The sequence below is a fragment of the Carassius gibelio genome, chromosome B18, assembly GCF_023724105.1.
Source record: "Carassius gibelio isolate Cgi1373 ecotype wild population from Czech Republic chromosome B18, carGib1.2-hapl.c, whole genome shotgun sequence".
In the NCBI taxonomy this organism is placed as follows: Eukaryota; Metazoa; Chordata; class Actinopteri; order Cypriniformes; family Cyprinidae; genus Carassius; species Carassius gibelio.
In genome coordinates this window covers 12,638,717-12,656,742 of record NC_068413.1, presented here as the reverse complement: position 1 = coordinate 12,656,742, position 18,026 = coordinate 12,638,717, and the positions used below count along the sequence as shown (strand labels likewise).

The following is an 18,026-nucleotide window of genomic DNA, read 5'->3' as shown; positions in this document are numbered from 1 at the left end:
ACAACCTTTCCCACCGGTCATGTGTCATTTCATCATTTTCCAATCATAAAAGGGCTCTGATTACATGCTGTCAAGCAACCACTCTCACAAACATACCGTGCGTCATTCAAACAAGAGATGAAACACAAATAATAATAACGCAAGTAACAAGTCATTAAATTAAAAAAATAATATTGAATTGTTATTGTTTAATAAGATTTAAGAATTGCAGAATACGATTTTAAAAATGCAATGATAAAGTGCAGAGGACATATAGAAACAGAAAATAAAGCAAATATTTTAAAACTGTAAGTGTATCTGTGATGTTGTAAAGGGTAAAGCCAGTCCAAGTTTTTGAAATATTGCATCACAATAATCAACTACAGTATATCATCTTATATCAACTATATCATCAAACAAATAAATAATGTGACATTTAGTCTCAAGTCTATCTATCTATCTATCTATCTATCTATCTATCTATCTATCTATCTATCTATCTATCTATCTATCTATCTATCTATATATATATATATATATATATATATATATATAGGAATCGACTTGAATTGTCTTGGAAGCCAAATTATAAAAAGTATTAATTATTTTTATATATATATATATTTTACATTTTTAAATATAACATTTACCTAAAATAAAAATAAAAAAATATTTAATATAAACTGATTATGTTGTTTCTAGTAAACTCATATAGGCTGTACCTACCAATAATCAATCATCTATCCAGCTCAGGATAGTTTGTTGCTTTCAATATGACGTCAGCCTGTAATTAACCTGACGAAGAAGGAAAAAAAAAACTATTTTCAGTCTACTGTACCTACTGTGTGCGGATGTTGAGGGCGCATCTACACTGAGAATAGCGGTAGTGGGAGGTCCAGTCTGTCATTATTACGGGAAACCATTCATTTTTCAGCCAAACTCTTTCGCAGCATGTTGAATATCCAGACGTCGATACAGCTGACGCTCTGTGTTTGTTTGCATGACGGGTTTTAGGAAGGGAGTGTGATATAAGTTGCAGTCAGCCGACATTCACAGCACACACCAGCACTAGGACAGGTGAGTCGAACATCCCTCTACATAAATCTACTGTATATACAGTACCTCAAGCGAACGACGCCACCAACTAGATGCTGTTGGTCACACACAGGGAAGTTGTTAAAAAGCGTTATACATAAGTAACTGTAAGGTTTTGAGACAAAAACCCAAAATCCTATTAAATTCGAGTCATTTTGTAAATTATTTCCTCCAAATTAAATATTCCATTAATTTTTATTTTCCGTAGCTGCTGTGTACATTCAGACCAAAACGTTTAAACTCGTGCTTGCATAGTTATACAAATATAACTTGGGTCAAGATGTTTTAAGTGTTACAATTTAATACAATGTCTGTATCTGTTTGCCAAATAATGAATACATGTTTTCACAAAAGGTCAAAAAGTCTTTGAACTGTAGAACTTAGAACTTTTTGAACCGCATTTGAACTGCAAAATCTGGTTCGTTATTTTTGGCCAATGCCTCCAGTAAGCAGAATTTTAATTTACGAAATAAACTGATATTTAGTAAAACATTTGACAAATTTACCCGTTCTCCTTATAGTTTATTTATTGGAGAATTGCTTTATAATTAGTAAAATTCATAAGATTATATATATGATATTTTATTGTATTGAAGTGGTGTGACATTTTAAAGAATGGGGTATTTAAGTCCTCAGACTGACAAATTTTGAAATGACAATTAAAGCATAAATAAATAGTTAAATTAACTTATGAAATTAATTATGAAAGAGCCTTCTCATTTCCCTCCAAGGTGTTTAGGATAAACAAGATATGATAAGCCCAGTCATTTCAAATTTGCTGTCACTTTTCTCTTTAATTCTACTTTAGTAATAAATGACTGTACAAACACTGTTGATATCATGATTGATTTGCTTCTTTTAATAATTAATCATTGGGCACTCTATGTGTTGAAACTCCGGATTGCTTAACTTTTCTCAATGTACCATTGTTTTGATCCTGAATTCCACTTTTCTTGTTATGTTATGCCACTATTCATACTTCAGTTTTCTTTTTACACAGGTGGTAAAATTCTGAAATGACTGACTACCTTAACAGTGCAGCACTATTGCGGTCTAGGCCCATACACACTTAAGAGAAGCACTCACAGTCATGAGAACTGGTATGATATACATATCCTTATGCGTAATACCCCTTTAAAAAATAAAATAAAATCTACTTTCTGTGCAGACTATATATGAAGAGTTTATTTGCAAAAACAGAGACAAAGTTTTTATTAATTTATTAATTTATTGTGTTTAATTGTTAGTTATTATTTAATCAAAACAACCCAATGCATTTTGATTGATATTAATTGCAATGCAGGATAAAAAAAAAAAAAAAAAGATTTTTCATTTGTGTTTTCAATTGAACTCTTCATATGTATAGTTATTTTTTTTACTGCATATAAAACTATATATATATATATATATATATATATATATATATATATATATATATATATATATATATAAAATATATATTTAATTATTTTTGTTTTTTTTGTGGGCAGAAGTTGTTATTTTGCAGCAGCCGATGTCTGTGTGTGTACCACCAAACCATGAGGTGACCTTAAGAGTTCAAGCAATAGGCACTGGTGCATTGAAGTATCAGTGGTTTGATAAACAACAGACTGAGGTTTGTAGACTTTATATATTATATACTTTACATCTTTGATTAATTTTTTTTATAAAGTTGTAAAGTTTAGGAATAGATACCAAAATGAATTAAATAACATAATTTATCAATCTTTTCAGGTGGCAGGTGGGACGGAGCCCGAGCTCACCGTCTCTCTCCAGAGATCTGGAAAATATATTTGCAGAGTGAGCGACCTGTACTGTAACTATCAGTTCACAGAATGGGTAAAAGTAAGAATCCTGGATGAAACAGGTACTTTCCGTTATCTTGTATTGTCATTACTTTTTTATTATCAGCTGCATTAATCATCTGGCCTAAGAGGCCATATTGAGTCTGACATTTACTTATCAGTGAATTACTTTGCAAGCTTTTTTCTCAGTGTGGCAAGCAGTTTTAAGACTGCAGTATCTGTTAGATAACGTGATGCTTTGTGTTTAGGTGTTTCTTGCACGTGGAGAGGGGAACCCCATATAGTCATTCACCCAATAAGCCAAACAGTAAACCCAGGGGAGACTTTCACTCTTAAATGTGCAGCTTTAGGCAAACCTGCTCCTGCCTACCAGTGGTACAGAAACGGTCGTATCCTTCCTAAACAGACCACAGAAACACTTAGGGTAAGGCTGCTTTGCTGTTGTATTGATTCATTTTTATGTGCAAGTTGGGTTCAGGTCATTGTTTTTAAGTGTGAGCAATATGCTTTTACTGTAATGACTGACTCAGTGGTACACATTGAAGTTGGAAGCTGCCTAAAATAATAATGTTTTGCATTTGGTCTTCTTTGTTTAGATAGAAAATGCCAGCGCAGACACTGTGGGCTCATACCTTTGTGCTGTGTCAAATAATCTGGAAGAGAGATGGTCAGAAGCAGCTGAGATTGAGATCGGTAAAGACCACCAATTGCTGTTTATGTCAAGCTTTTCAAGCCTATCATTGGCCTTTAGTACACAACTTCCATTTTGCAGTTGTTTTTTGAAGACGTTAGTGGCTATTCATAGAGAATATGTTTTTTTTTTTTTTTTTTTTTGTTGTTCTTTATCAGCATCTCTGCCACATAATTTATTATTAATACTTTTTAAATCTTTTTTTTTTTTTTACTTTACTATTTAAAAATAGTTAAAGAAATAGGTCACTCTTAAATTAAAATTCGCTAAAAAAAAATTACCCTCAGGCCATCCAAGATGTAGATGAGTTTGTTTCTTCATCGGAACAGATTTGGAGAAATTTAGCATTACATTACTTGCTCACCAATGAATCTTGCATTAAATTTGACAGTCCTTTCTCACTTTGTTTGGCATCATGATTCAATTTAACCTGCACATTATCACTGTCCGATCTTCATAGCAGCTTGATTTGTGATGAAACGCAATTTGATGAAAAATTTAATAAAGGAAACCATCCAGTCTTTAGCTCTGGGCCATGAATTCTTTGTGCTCAGTGTAGTTCCAGTCTAGTTTCAAATTAGTGGTACTTTCCACAATTTGTAGGAGTTAAGAACAATAAGGAACTGAATTGTATTTTGAGTCTAAACAGATCCTTAGATACATGAGTAAAATTAAAGGTAGATTGAAACCAGCTCAATAAGAACTTCCCTTTTTACTTGTCACATTGTGGAACACAAATAAAGCTGCTGTTAAATTTCCATAGTGAAACTAGTGGATGAACACGAGCTATAGGTTTTGTGGGTAGCATCCAGCAGCATGCTGACATTTCTTATTCTCTTTCAACTTTCACTGAAACTTTTTTCCTCTGGTTCCCCCACAGCACCTCCAGATCAACATCCAACGCCCACACTTATGGGTAGGTCACAGACAAAAGCTTTTTTCAGCTCATGTCAGGTCAAAAATAGACTTAGTACTTGCCTGTGTTTCACAATACTTCCACCTGGAATATTTAGCCAAGAGAACAAGTTGTAGAAAAAGCTTGAAATATCAGGGGTTTTCAAATAATGAATTGGAGGCCGGCCACAGTTCTGGAAATTATTGAAAGTTTGAAAGTTCGCTGAAATGAAATAATACCTAGAAAGTCCAATCCTCCATTGAACTGCTTGCCAAAATAAAATAAATATATATATATTTTTAAACTTTATAAATTTCTTGTAATACCCAGTTATTAAATCAAATTATTTATATAAAAATATTAACAATGCATTTTAAATTCTGCGTAAAAATAATACTTTATCTTTCTGTACAAAGTCTGTTTGTAAACTCTCCCACGCAATGAATATAACATCTATATTTTACGATTATAATAAAATATAATATGATAAAAAATAAAAAAACCTTTATGAACCAATTTAATGAAGGCAAACATTCTTTCCTTTAGCAACCGACAAAGTGGCATTATTGATTGGGAACCTGAACTACAATCACCATCCTGGTCTGATGGCTCCCACAATGGATGTTCATGAGCTGGCCAATCTTCTGCAACAGCTGGGCTTCAGAGTGGTCTCTCTGCTTGATCTCACTCTTCAGGAAATGCAGGCTGCCATCGACAAGTTCTTGCAGCTCTTGGACCGTGGAGTGTATGGTGAGTCACATGTTGTGGCTTTGCTGGAGGAGCCGGTAGGAAATGCCTGGTGTGTTTCACAATACTGCTTTAAGTCAAATTAATTCTCTCACAGGATGTAGAGTTTGCACTGATAGCAATGGGTTGTTTGAGGTGAAAGTTTCAGATTCCTGACTGCAAAAAGAGAGTCAGGAAATTATGTGCAGAAATAAATAAATTGCAATTTGCAATAACATGCTCACTTGAAATGATCTGGGTATCTCAGTTTGAAGTTGTGGCTGTCAGTGCTATCCATTGTGTCTCCATAATGTATATTCTGTGCTGGAAAGTATTGTGCTGGATGTTTTTTCCAGTGCAGTCCATTTGAAATTCTCCTAAAAAGAATGATTATTAGTGTTGCTCAATAAACATCACTGGAGCGTCTCGAGTGACGAGTCAGAGGAAGTTCCATCTGAGTGGAAAAAAGGCTTTTTTTGTTTTCCGGTGATACAGTATCAGTGCATGTCATGGGTCAAAAAACCACAGCACTTTCAACCAAAGGGCTTTTTTTTCAGATGCTGTAGTCTGTTGATTGGCTGATAAGAGATGTGTGGGCTTGCTGCTTTTACCTCCAGAAACCTATAATGCTTCTAACCAACAGATTTATACTGCTTGCTTAGCCCACATTGGACTTTCCTTTTTTAAACCTGTATTGTAAACTGCCTCATAATGAAGACAATTTGGCACATAGTGTATTCAATAGGAATGGAAAAATGGAAAGTGTTTAGTCATTACTTTGATTGCCTCTGTACTGTTGTCAATATGGGTTACATTTTGCTGATGTCATGGAAATAGTCAGTCACAGCATCATCAAAATATGAAACATTCTGTGATTTCAATGTGTTCATATAGTTTCCCAAAAATTAAGCTTTATCATTTTTTGTTCACCCTAATGTCTTGCCAAACTTAGCAAATGTCTCTTCTCTTCTTTCTGTGGAGTACTTATTGTAAATTTTTGGGCAGTTCAAGCTGTCAAGCTTAAAGAAGTACACAAAATCACCGTAAAACTATCTTCTGATGGCTCATGTGCTGTATTCCAAAGCTGTACAATTGCTTTGTCTTGTAAACATTTTGATATTTTAAGTTGTTTTTGACTGATAAACCCAATGCGACCAGATCAGCTGGTTCTGGAAGCAGTCACTGGTTTTAGAACCAAGTGCATGAGTCGAATGAACTACTTTGATGAATTTATGGTTGGTTTTTTCCCAAAAAAAAAATCTTCTTTTGTGTTCCTTTGAAAGAAAGAATGTCATACGGGTTTTGGAACGTCATGGGATGAGTAGAGGATGACAAATGTTCTACATCTTGAAAGTAGTGAAAGATTTGACAGTTACAACACCAGTTTTCTCTGTTTCCTAAGATTTGAATCTCGCTTCCTGTAAACCTTTTTTTTTTTTTTACTCATTTTTACAAAGTATTTGTTGATTTCTCTGTAATTGGTTGCCTTTTTTATATTTAATGTTAATGTTGTATATAAAATGTATTTAACCAGAGACCTAAAACAGACACATATTTAACATTTTAGACCATTATTAAATGCACCTTCTCTTTTTCTCCTATTCAGCTGTTTTTTACTACGCTGGCCATGGCTACGAGCACTCCGGCAGAAATTACCTGGTGGCCATTGATGCTCCACGGCCCTACCGTACAGAAAACTGTGTGTGTGTACAGAGAGTGATGCACAGTATGCAGGAGAGAAAAGCCCAGCTCAATGTCATTCTCCTGGACACCTGTAGGAAATGGTAGGCCTGCGGGAACATGATGATCTTGTGTAATTTATTGTTTGTTAAAATAATTCTATTTTTTTCTAGATTCTTGAAATTGTTTGAAATGCTACATTGTTTGAAATGCGACATGCTGCTGCACTGTTCAGTGTTTTTTTTTTTTTTTTTTCTCCAGGTACAAACAAAAAGGTCCTTCCTCTGAAATTAAGCCTTTGGCTCCTCTGGGCAACACTGTATATGGATACGCTACGTAAGTACTGGCAATTGTTCTAAGCCTCCAACAAAACTTCTTACAAAACAGTATTATCATATCTTTCTGTATTGTCATGACGTCTGCTCTCACAGGAGTGAAGATGCAGAGGCTTTCGAGGTCCAGGATGGTGGCAAGAGCACAGGGATCTTCACCAAGTATCTGAACAAACATGTTTTAAAGCCAGAGAGGGTGACCCATGTCTTGGAGCAGGTCTCTGAGGGTGAGTGCTGCTTGCAATTCTCTTCTGTTCCAAAACTTAGAGAGCTGCCTCACTAGTACTGCCTACAGCTTCCTGCTTAAGGTGCTGTGCAGTCACATTTCCGTGGGCGAAATATTGTCATTTCAAACGGAATTCATGTGATCGTGATTTTTCACTTGTAGGCGAAAGATTTCCCCATGCAGATTTTGCAATGGGTTCAAGCTAGTCTCAGAGATTCGCTGTGTTTATCAATAGAAAGTTGCTTAGTTTGAAAGTGACTTCTGTGTGAGCTTTTCTTCATACACTGCCACAATATTGACAATAGACAATGGCCTTTTTGCCCTTACATTTAATATCAATTCATTTTAAAAGGTCTTAAATGTTATGACCTCTGTGATGTAGAAAATGTGGATGGACTTCAGTCATAACAATGAAATTAACTGTATAATGTCACAGAATTTGGCAAAATTTGGACGAGCTGTCCACTTAAAATATATTAATACTAAACTGCAAAACGTGGTGCAGTTTTGTCTACTACAAACCCAAGCACGCAGGTTTTTAGTCTTTTAGTCACATGAATTTAATCTACAGAGCTGCTCTAAAAGATTACTTAATGAGCATTTTACTATTTCATTCGATAAAAAAGAAATTGGTAGAATGTACTTCATAAAGAAAAAAACAACAACAAATAAATATTATAATTTATTAAATCATTACTTGTTTTAACTGCAGTGTTTTAACCGCAAACTTCTGTTGTGCTGCATGTTATTTGCCAGTTGTTCTAAATTAATTAGATTTATATTTTTAAAAGTTTAGTCGTATGCATTTATTTGATTACCCCCATATTTTACAGTAAACTGCTATTAGCTAGCTGTTAATAATATAAACTATTATTGTGAAAATTTAAATAAACAATTAAAATTGAAGTTTTATTATATGCCCTTTTTGAATATTAAAATTGAATAAACCATTAAAACACAATTGAGAAAAGTTAAACCATAAATTACGGAATTTGGGAAAATTAATACTATTAAAGGTGCACTAAGCGATTTTTGCAAAACGTAGTTGATATTTGAAAGCACCAAAACAAACAAACCCATACCCCAACAGGACCTCGCACTTATTTTGAAATCTCCGCCCCACATGTTATGTATGTACACAACCATGGCAACGATGATCGCGGAAACAAATGAAGATAACACACAGGCATATTCAAACAAAAGCCAACACAGATAAGTCGTGAGAAATGACGTAAAATCAATGTTACTCACCTACCGAGAAAAAACGATGCAACCTCAGCATCTAATTCGAGCCCTTCCGCTTCTTCTATTGCCTGATCATAACCATTCTTTTTAATGTTTTGTTTCTCTGATATTTTCCTCTTTTTTTATCTACCATCTCTGTCTATCTATAGTCGATCTGCTTATATCCGTCCTGTGAACTCAAACTGAGCGTCCTGTTCTTGCTATCATTACAAGACATGCCATCCTACTGCTTACTGGCTACAAGTGTGTTTCAAGACTGTTTGAAGCTGAGGTCAAAAGTGCACCTTTAAAGGTGATTATTTAATTAGGTTTATGTGAGAGCTCCAAAGTCAATATTAGATGTTCATATCAAAACCTAACCAGGACGTTTGAGCAATTTCAGAACAGTACTCTCTTGCAAGCACTGTAATAACAAGATATTATCATATGAAATCATACTTCACACATGTAGTGAACAAGGTCACAGTGTCTTTCAGAGCTTTTGATCATTAGTGGATTTCTACTTTGAGCACTTGTGAGTGCAACAACTGGTTGACTTCCACTTAACCAAGACATTGGCTTTCTGTATCGTCCATGGCATGACGTGAACGTGGACTTGTGTTTTAATGGTTGAGAAAATCCCCCCTCTCCCTGCAGAGAGCTTATTTGGTTGTTTGATTGGTCTCTTTGGTAACAGCCCTTGGCTTTTTTATATTGTAGCTGCCAAAGCATGTGACCTCATTCTCTGTGTGCTGTGCTCAGGTGGGGAAATTTGAGAGTGCTTAACCTAGGGACGGCTGCAGGGTGCCCCACTTACAAACCCTCCTCCTCCTTTCTCGTATGCTCCCTGTCCCACTGCCATTATCACTGTGTTTGTCATGTCCACAAGCACTATACTCCTTCCTGTCTCAATAACTGTCTTTGATCATAAATCAATGCTTCAGCACTAGTTACTGGTTACTCCCAGCTTAACACTATACTGAAAATTTATTCTGTATTTCTGGCTTTAAATGTCTTTTTGGAACAAGTTTTTCAAAATTATTAGTAAGTATTTACATTATTATTCAAGTTTTGAGTCAGTAATTAAAAAAAAATGTTTCTCATATTCACCAAGGCTGCATTTATTTGGTCAGAAATAAAGGATAAAGAGTTACATATATAACTCTTTATATATGTATATATGTACATATACATATAATTACAATTTGAAATAAATGTTTATTTTTTTAAATATTCCAGCATCTGTTAATCCAGTCTTCAGTGTCACACGATCCTTCAGAAATCAATATAATATGCTAATATGGTGCGCAATACTTTTTTCAGGGTTCTGTTGTGCTTCTACAGAAAATTACCCAACTTGCATTGCTTTCGCAATAAAATTTATATTACAATTGTAAAATCCTGAAATTTTTTGCAACATGCCACATTAAAAAAGCACGTATCAAGTCTGTTTTTCTTATTTGAGAGAACAGAGCTTAATATGTGTTAATAGCTATTTTACTTTCTTTTGCAATTGGGGAAGGAACCTTATAGCATGTTGCTCAAAGGTTTTAACTTCCCAATTATATGGACAACTTGTTGAGTCATGTTTCAGTGTCTGATCCTTATGATGAACACCAAACACATTTCAACAGAACATTAATACTGTAGTGTGTAGAGAATGTATTTTGTAATAGGAAAAATATTGTGTGGTTTGTAATGAAAACCCTGTCGTTCTCCTTTAGATCTGGGTAAGGACCCGCTGGTGCATGGCAGGCAGGTAGTAGAGATCAGACACACTCTGACAGAGCCACGGGCTTTGACCGATCCTGTGCAAACATCCGGACACACCATGGAGCTCCGCCGGCGGGATGCTTGTTGGAAACAGGCCAATGGTATTTACATATTCCTCAACCAGATGTGACCCTGGACCACAAAATCAGTCGTAAAGGTAGTTCTATACATGGTTTGTTAGGGTAGGAAAATATTTGATACAACTATTTGAAAATCTGGATTTTTTTTTGATCCATGAAGTGCATTTTTTGCTATTGCTACAAATATACCCGTGCAACTTATGACTGGTTTTGTGGTCCAGTGTCTAATATTATGTCATCAGAGGTTCCTTTCTCAAATGCATCCTGTGTATAAAAACAAACAAACAAAATTACCTTGATTAATGGGGTTACTGTATGCCCTATATCTTCTATGTATTTTTTCCACCTGAATTCCACTCACATTTCCGGTAAAAAATTTGAATAAATAAAGTCTGTAACTTTTGATGCTCTAGCGGTTAATAAACAGAACTGCTTGCGTCTTGCGGAAGAACATTGTAGCCGGAACTACTTCTCTGTTTATGTCTATGAAGAATCATAAAGGTACTGGGTTACTCCGCCGCGGTACCCCTGAAGCAATCTAAAATAGTCCGGATATAAACACTTATTATAGGTGTACCCTAGTGATTCATGACAGGCTAAAAACACGGTTTGGAAAATGGATTCATGGTGTACTCGCTTATTATATACATTTTTCTACATTTTGAACACAAACAAGGTTACGGACCGCAGCTCTGATTGGTTGTTTCTTACCGGGAGCGGTGTATTTCTGCAAATGGCAATAGGAGCACTGGGAGGAGCCAGAGGAGCTTGATTTTTTCACAGATTATCTGTCTCATATTCTACTGTCAGGACATAATGACAGGTTTCACAAATATGTAAAAAAAAAAAAATTTTTACAAAAGTTACCTACTGCAGCTTTAAGATGCTTTTGGAAAAAGTCTCTTATGCTCTTATACAGGGCTCAGGGCTGCAATTATTTGTATGCAGTAAACAGCAAGAAGAAGTGTTTTCAGTTTTTCGTGAGTAAAGGTCTATTGTACCAAAAAAAAAAGTACATAACCAGTTGCATAACCAGTTTCTGCCCTTTTTGAGTTTTTACTGCCGTACTTTTACGATCTTTATTTAATTGGCCTCTTTAAATGTCCTTAACATGAGAAATAATCAGTTTGACATTATACATTATTCTTACATAGTACACAGAACTATTTCAAAAGAGCAATGACATTTTTTGATTCATGATGTTTCCCCTTTAAAATGCTAGATTCACCACCAGTAATGAAAATGCAGATTTGAATACAGTGAAACAGAAGTCAGTGCCTACAGTCAAAAGTGCTCTGTCACCCGTAACCATCTCACAGTTTGTGACTTCCGTTTTGGTTTCATTTGTGGGTTAGATTGTGATACATGACTCATGGTAAGAGCACTGCTAAAGGATCATTCATAAACCATGTGTCTGCTTTAAAAGGAAATGTATTTCCTCCCAAAAAGAGCCAAATTGTCATCAGTGATATAATTCAAACTGATTCCATTATTCACTTTAGATTGTGACTGGTTTTATCAATCAAGTAAAAAACTTGAATAGCTGCCAGTTGAATATGAGAACAGCCTCATTTTGTTGATTTGAGCAAACCATGTATTCTGACACCTTTAAACATGCTTGCATTTACCAGCTTGTAGGGTTCTTTGATGAATGCAGCAATAATCTTACTTTTGCGCAACATCAGCAACAAATATAATAGTTCTACTTATCATACAAATCAGAATCTACTACTTTATGGTTTCTGTTATGTGTGTTTCCTTTTTTGCCTATTAATTGAATTATTATTTTTTACATTGCTGTGTCTTTATGTGTTTGCTCATGTTTTTCTCAGTTCTTCCTGGCCGAAGGTCTCTGGACTTTCCATATTGTACGGTGGAGCTGAGCTTCTCTGCCCTGTTCTCCAATGTCCTGGTTGTGTTTGGTAAAGTGAGGAACACAAGCGCTAAGGCCCAGGACTGCACTCTGATTCTTGAGAGTGAACCAGTAAGTCGCAGCTTTTCATGTCCTCTTTTGCTGTCATAAACACATACACCCGGATACACAAGGGGGATATGAGAGTCAGGACGATGGGGCCCAGAAAAGGAAAGAGGGTTGTGTTTCATAGTGTTTTGTACTTGAATGTGCTTCTTACATTTTTCCGAACTTATGAATGTAATATGGAGGAGGTTCATGCCGTTATATTTAACATTAAAGCAAATAATAAGCTGAAACAATTTTCACTCCCTTCATGAGTCTGTTCTAGACAAAATAGGTCCTATATTTGGAATCAAGCATTACTCACCAACTTGAGCTGTAGCAGATTTTGGTAGCATATTTTGATCAAAACTCATAACCAGTGTTAATTCAGTATTATTTATATAATATTGTAATATTTATTAATTTTAAATATGATTTTTTTTTCTTTTTTTTAGCGTTTTAGTACTTTTATGTGCTTTTTAAACTTTTTTTAATTGTTTTTGTTTCTTTATATTCTTGTTTTATTTTATATATAATTTTAGTACTGTAGTATAGTAATTTTAGTATATTTATATATATACTTATACACAAGCAATGCACTTAAAAGCTCAGATATATTTGTTTTAGAAGGCAAATAACTTATAAATATTTAGATTTTAGTAAATGTTTCCTAGAATATATAATATGTTATACAATATTGTTTGCCTTTTTATTTTCACAGTAGTTTAAACAGTAATGTTTTAACACTAATAAAATATTGATATACTGCAAATTTGAAATGTAAGAAGATGAGCAGAAAGATGTAGGATGAAATCCAAACTGTGGGTCTACTGACCTCCAGGGGTGAAAACATGTAGTACATAATTGGGTATACGTATATACAGTTCGACTTTCACTTTACCTGTATGCTTGATTTACAGTTTAAGGTGTGATGTGTTTTTGTTTTTAGCAAATGCAGGACATTTTCTCAGGTTCTGGTAGATCAGAAGAAATGGACAGTCTGCTTGTGAACAGCGGTGAGACTCCCGACTGCACCCTCAGATTATGTTGCCTTCAAAGACTCCAGGTACAAGGACTTTTTGTTTTTGAAGTGAAAAATAGAGGTATAGATCTTACATTTGAAAACATTGATACTGAAACACGTTCAATTTAAAACAATTGATTATCAGGTGGCCACAGATAATAGTAGGGTTTTGGCGAGCATGATATATGCAAATTATAAAATTCTAATTACTAAAAATTAAAAGGGCTTTTTTATTATTATTATTTTTTTTAATTATAATATATATCAATGAACCACTGATGTAGAATAATGCAGTATATCTGTAAGTCAAAAATACTGTGTAAAGACTTTAAATAATTGCAATTTATTCTTACTTCCTAGGGATCTCTGGTGATCAAAGTGACACTGCACTACACCCAAATGCAAACTAAAGCACGCCTCACAGAGAGCAAAGAGCTGGACATAGGCCGGCCTCTGATTGCCTCCTGCAAACTGAGTCAGATGAGACCAGTGGACAGGAGACAAGAGAGTCGTGTCCATACTGTGGACCATATGTCCAATATAAGATATCCTCATCATCAGAACCATCCTCGACCTGGTCAGCCCTACACACGCAAGGCTGAGAACCGATTACAGAGTTCAGCCAAATCCACTTCCATGAGCAGCAATGAACCGGAGGAGAATGATGAAAATGACTCTAGTGAATTCACTATGTGATGTTCCTTCTATTTACAAACACAGAGTAAAGTGTTTTGATTCAACAAAGGATTTTTCTTACATTAATTGTTTACTTTTTGCTTACTAATTACCAGTAGTGATACAGTAAATGTGTGTATGTGAGAGAGAGAGAGAGAGAGAGAGAGAGAAAGAGAGAGAGAAAACAATGAAAGGAAGACGTTCTCATGCAAATGTAGAAATATTTATACTGATTATTTGTAAATCAAATTAAGTGTAATATTCTTATATAACCAATAAAGTACTACTTCTGGAGTTTTCCTGTGTGATGAAATTTCATATTCAAACGCAGTCTTGGAATGTAAAGATATTGATATTAAAGTCATTAATTATGAATGCATTTGTAGAACTTACATAAATATGGAAATAATAAGGTTAAAAGATGAAAATTTTGGAAAATCAGAAGATGTTTTGGATTAAGTCACAAATTAATTTTTATTTTAACAATTTGTATTTATAGGTATTATAAATTTAAGCCATATCACATTTACATAAAATTAATGTTGCATGAAGCAGAAAAAAACTATTATTTATAGATTATGCAAAAAAAATTCTTATTTAATGCAAGAACACAGACGAAACATATATATATAGACTAACATTAAAATTATATATAGTAACAGTGCACTTTCAGTGTTTTTTGTTTTAATTTATGTGAAAAAAATATTTGCTTATTCAAATTTATGAAATTAAAAAATACAAACTGTAATTTAAAAAAAATAAAGAAACAGACCAATTTTCTCCCAATACAATATTCTAAATAATTTTAAAATGATCTTGAATAAATATTTAAAAACATTAGTAAGTTTTTCATTTTCATTTATATCTTGGATACATCTTTTAGTTTAACCAGACAAATCTTACGCAATATTTTGTAAGATACTACTTGATGTTGTTAGTTGTTATTGATACAAAGACTTGATTCTACTGCCGAATGAAGAAAAATAACGGGGGAAAAATATAATGCTCCAGGAAATGAATCAGAGTACAGAATATTCCTTATAACCTTACTACTACCTTTGTCCAGCATCTTATTGGACAAAAATGACCTCCAAATACGCAGCAGCACCCCAATCTTTCATTGTCCGTTTCAAACGCGTCCTTATTTGGAGATCCTAACCATTGGCCAAAAGGAGTGTCAATCAGCTTCTGTGTTCCCGCCCCCTTGCTCAAATATCAAGCGGTGAATGGTCAACAGTCGTGCTGCTACTGTCTGCTCGTAACCACAGCGACTTAATCTGGAGCTGGATGCGTTCTGGAGGAACCTGTTCGCGATAACAGAAAATAAAAACACTGAGCTGAACATCTGCAGCGTTCATGCCATCGGATAAAGATGCCGTCGGCTTCGGTTAGCTCGTTTCACCTGGGCGACCGGAGAGTTTGGTCGATGTGACATTGCTTGAGCTTTTTGTTCTGGTCCCGGACGCAGAGCAGCGGTCGTGCTTTGAGAAGATGATGTTGAGTCGGCTGATGAGTGGCAGCGTCAGAAACCTGGAGCGAGAATTCATGTGCACGGTCAGGCTGCTGGACGATACGGAGTATACCTGCTCCATTCAGGTCAGTCTCAGCAGCGAAAAGCAGCCATCAGCAGAGCTTTTGTTGCTGGGAGGCTGGGAGAAGCGTGCGCAGTGGGTTTTAATAGCAGGTGCCAGCTGCCAGCATCCCCCCTAAAACCAGCTCCTTAGAAAAAACTGCAACGCTCGTTTGATGTGGAAGAGTCTTAGCTTATCAAGGCAGTTGAGATTATGTTTGATATTTATAGAGTGGGCTTGTTTTGCTCTCATCATGACTATTGTTGATGTGCTGGATTCCCATCTATCAGAACACAACAATGAAGTGCTGCTGTTGTAGCCTACTGGAATGTAAATGTTGTAGTTAGCATCTGGTTTGTTTATTTAAACAGGTCTGTGTTGCAATTTCTTCTTTGTAAGCTCTGTAAGAGCAACCTCAAGTTTTTCATTTATTTTTTTGGGACACATAAGTTTGAGATGTTTTAGGAGCATCCATGGTGATATTTTGGTGTAGAGGAACATTGCACCCAAAAAATAAATAGTCTGTCGTTATTTACAAACCTGTATGATTGTCTTCTTTTCTCTGGAGCTTCAGGATACACTGAAAGCGAATATGAGTGAGGCTGTCAGTCACATCTCATTTTGTGCATCACGGACGACAGATTTTTCTTTTTTGGGTGAATTATTCCCTCAACTTTTGCACGGACGCCATGTGTAGCACTCTTGGATTGGGTGTCTGAGACAAGTCTGTAGTAAACATGCCAGTACCGACTTCAGAGAATCAATTTATTCAATGCGCATGTCGCCCCTTTACAGTTTATTATCATAGTATTGGAAATGCTCCATAAGCAGGAAAGTGTTGTATGGATTCTGGCATGATGTCAACACTACACATCCATTAATAATGTATGCTTTGGTCTCCAAAACTGCCCCTTGGGCACTTGTAAATCAAGCAGTTTAGCAGAGCAGCATGGATGGCTGGCTGCTAAGCACTGGCTGTACAAGAGTGTGTGAAATCCGGCAGATTATGGGAGGTCTGTTACTCCGTGATGAAGGGAGAGTTACATCATAAACACTGGGCATAGAGAAACTACAACCAAACCTAGCTATTTCACTCTTTTCAACCGTCTCTTGTAGAATTTTCTCAATGATCCAGCACTGAAAGTAATTTTCCTATTTTACTCCATTGGTAAAGATCTTTTTTTTTTAATCATCCACACATGATATTTTAAGTAAAGTTTTAGTTTATTACCCTGCTTTCCATGAGGAAACCACTAATTGTTTTTCACAGTTTTTTTTTTTTTCAGTTTTAACAGGGGCTTTGAACGGTTGACATTGCATGGCAATATTGATTTATTCCATGTAAAATTATGTTGTATAATAATATCATGATGCATGTAAGAACTAGCCAAAAACTAGCATATGTCACACTGTTGATACTGTTTAATACTAATTATTTTATTAACTTGTCAACTACTACAAGTTTTTAATTGATAAATTTGTAAATTATTACATTGAGGTTCAAACAATACTGAATATCACCTCAGGACCTCTTAAAAACTCAAATATATTAATTTATTTTCAATTTAAAAACATGTTGTGTAATATCATGCATAGATTAATTTGCCAAAAAACTAACCTGGTTGTCTTGTTGATACTGTATAATATAGGCTTATTCTATTAAATTATGCAAGTTTTCATTGGCTGTTAACATTTAGCTCCACGCAATACTGAATATGTCTTTAAATAACTTCTAGGTTTTCAATTTAGGATTTTGACTAACTGTTGCTGCCTCAAACAGAGCAAACATAATAATAATAATAATAATAATAATAAAATCAAATATATTTGTGATTTATTTTAATAGGAGACATACATCTGAGTGCAGGCTGACATTTTTTCCTGTATTCAGCTGTTTGTCTTTCTTTGAGGATACCTTTGTTTCATGCGTAGCTCGAAATGAAACAGGAGCCCACAGATCGCTTTCCCTTCCATTCGATCTGAGAGCTTCCTATTTCTCAGCCCTCAGAAGTCTTAGAGGACTGTGGCTCCTAGATGACACGCACTCCCTCGGGGCTTTCATACGCTTTCGACACATCAAGACAATCATTACGCGTTAGAGAGGATTAGAAGAAGGAAAAAAGGAATGGAATTTTTCAGGAGCCACCTGAGTGAAGACTTTAGATTTTCTTGGCTTACACTGAAATATCTGAAGACATCCTGTGTCAAAGACTTCATATGAATGAGCAATTGGCCGACTGCTCAAAATGTCCACATCTTGAGAGAATAACCACCCTTGATATAGATTTGTCAT

General features: G+C 35.1%; 2 protein-coding genes across 2 annotated transcripts in view; both read left to right on the top strand.

Annotated features, from left to right (window-relative positions):
• Positions 1–891: 891 nt before the first annotated feature.
• On the top strand, positions 892–14,456 carry LOC127977192 (mucosa-associated lymphoid tissue lymphoma translocation protein 1-like). The gene is made up of 15 exons (XM_052581908.1): positions 892–1,056; positions 2,075–2,174; positions 2,565–2,689; positions 2,809–2,941; positions 3,128–3,303; positions 3,476–3,572; positions 4,451–4,486; positions 5,012–5,215; positions 6,798–6,975; positions 7,133–7,207; positions 7,303–7,430; positions 10,378–10,527; positions 12,339–12,490; positions 13,413–13,529; positions 13,848–14,456. The coding sequence occupies exons 2-15, from the start codon at positions 2,165–2,167 to the stop codon at positions 14,181–14,183; spliced, it is 1,917 nt and encodes a 638-aa protein (XP_052437868.1). The 5' UTR covers positions 892–1,056; positions 2,075–2,164; the 3' UTR covers positions 14,184–14,456.
• Positions 14,457–15,282: 826 nt separating this feature from the next.
• Positions 15,283–18,026, top strand: part of LOC127977729 (FERM domain-containing protein 5) — a 123,945-nt gene continuing 121,201 nt past the window's right edge. Inside the window, exon 1 of the mRNA XM_052582774.1 lies at positions 15,283–15,758. Within this exon, the coding sequence (XP_052438734.1) occupies positions 15,654–15,758 (105 nt within the window). The 5' untranslated portion in view covers positions 15,283–15,653. The remainder of the gene's footprint in view (positions 15,759–18,026) is intronic.

Bases quoted from the DNA above. Each gene is read 5' to 3' on its own strand.
- LOC127977192 (XM_052581908.1), top strand. The intron at 10,528-12,338 runs GTATTTACATAT...TGTTTTTCTCAG, and splicing joins TTGTTGGAAACAGGCCAATG to TTCTTCCTGGCCGAAGGTCT. The intron at 13,530-13,847 runs GTACAAGGACTT...CTTACTTCCTAG, and splicing joins GTTGCCTTCAAAGACTCCAG to GGATCTCTGGTGATCAAAGT.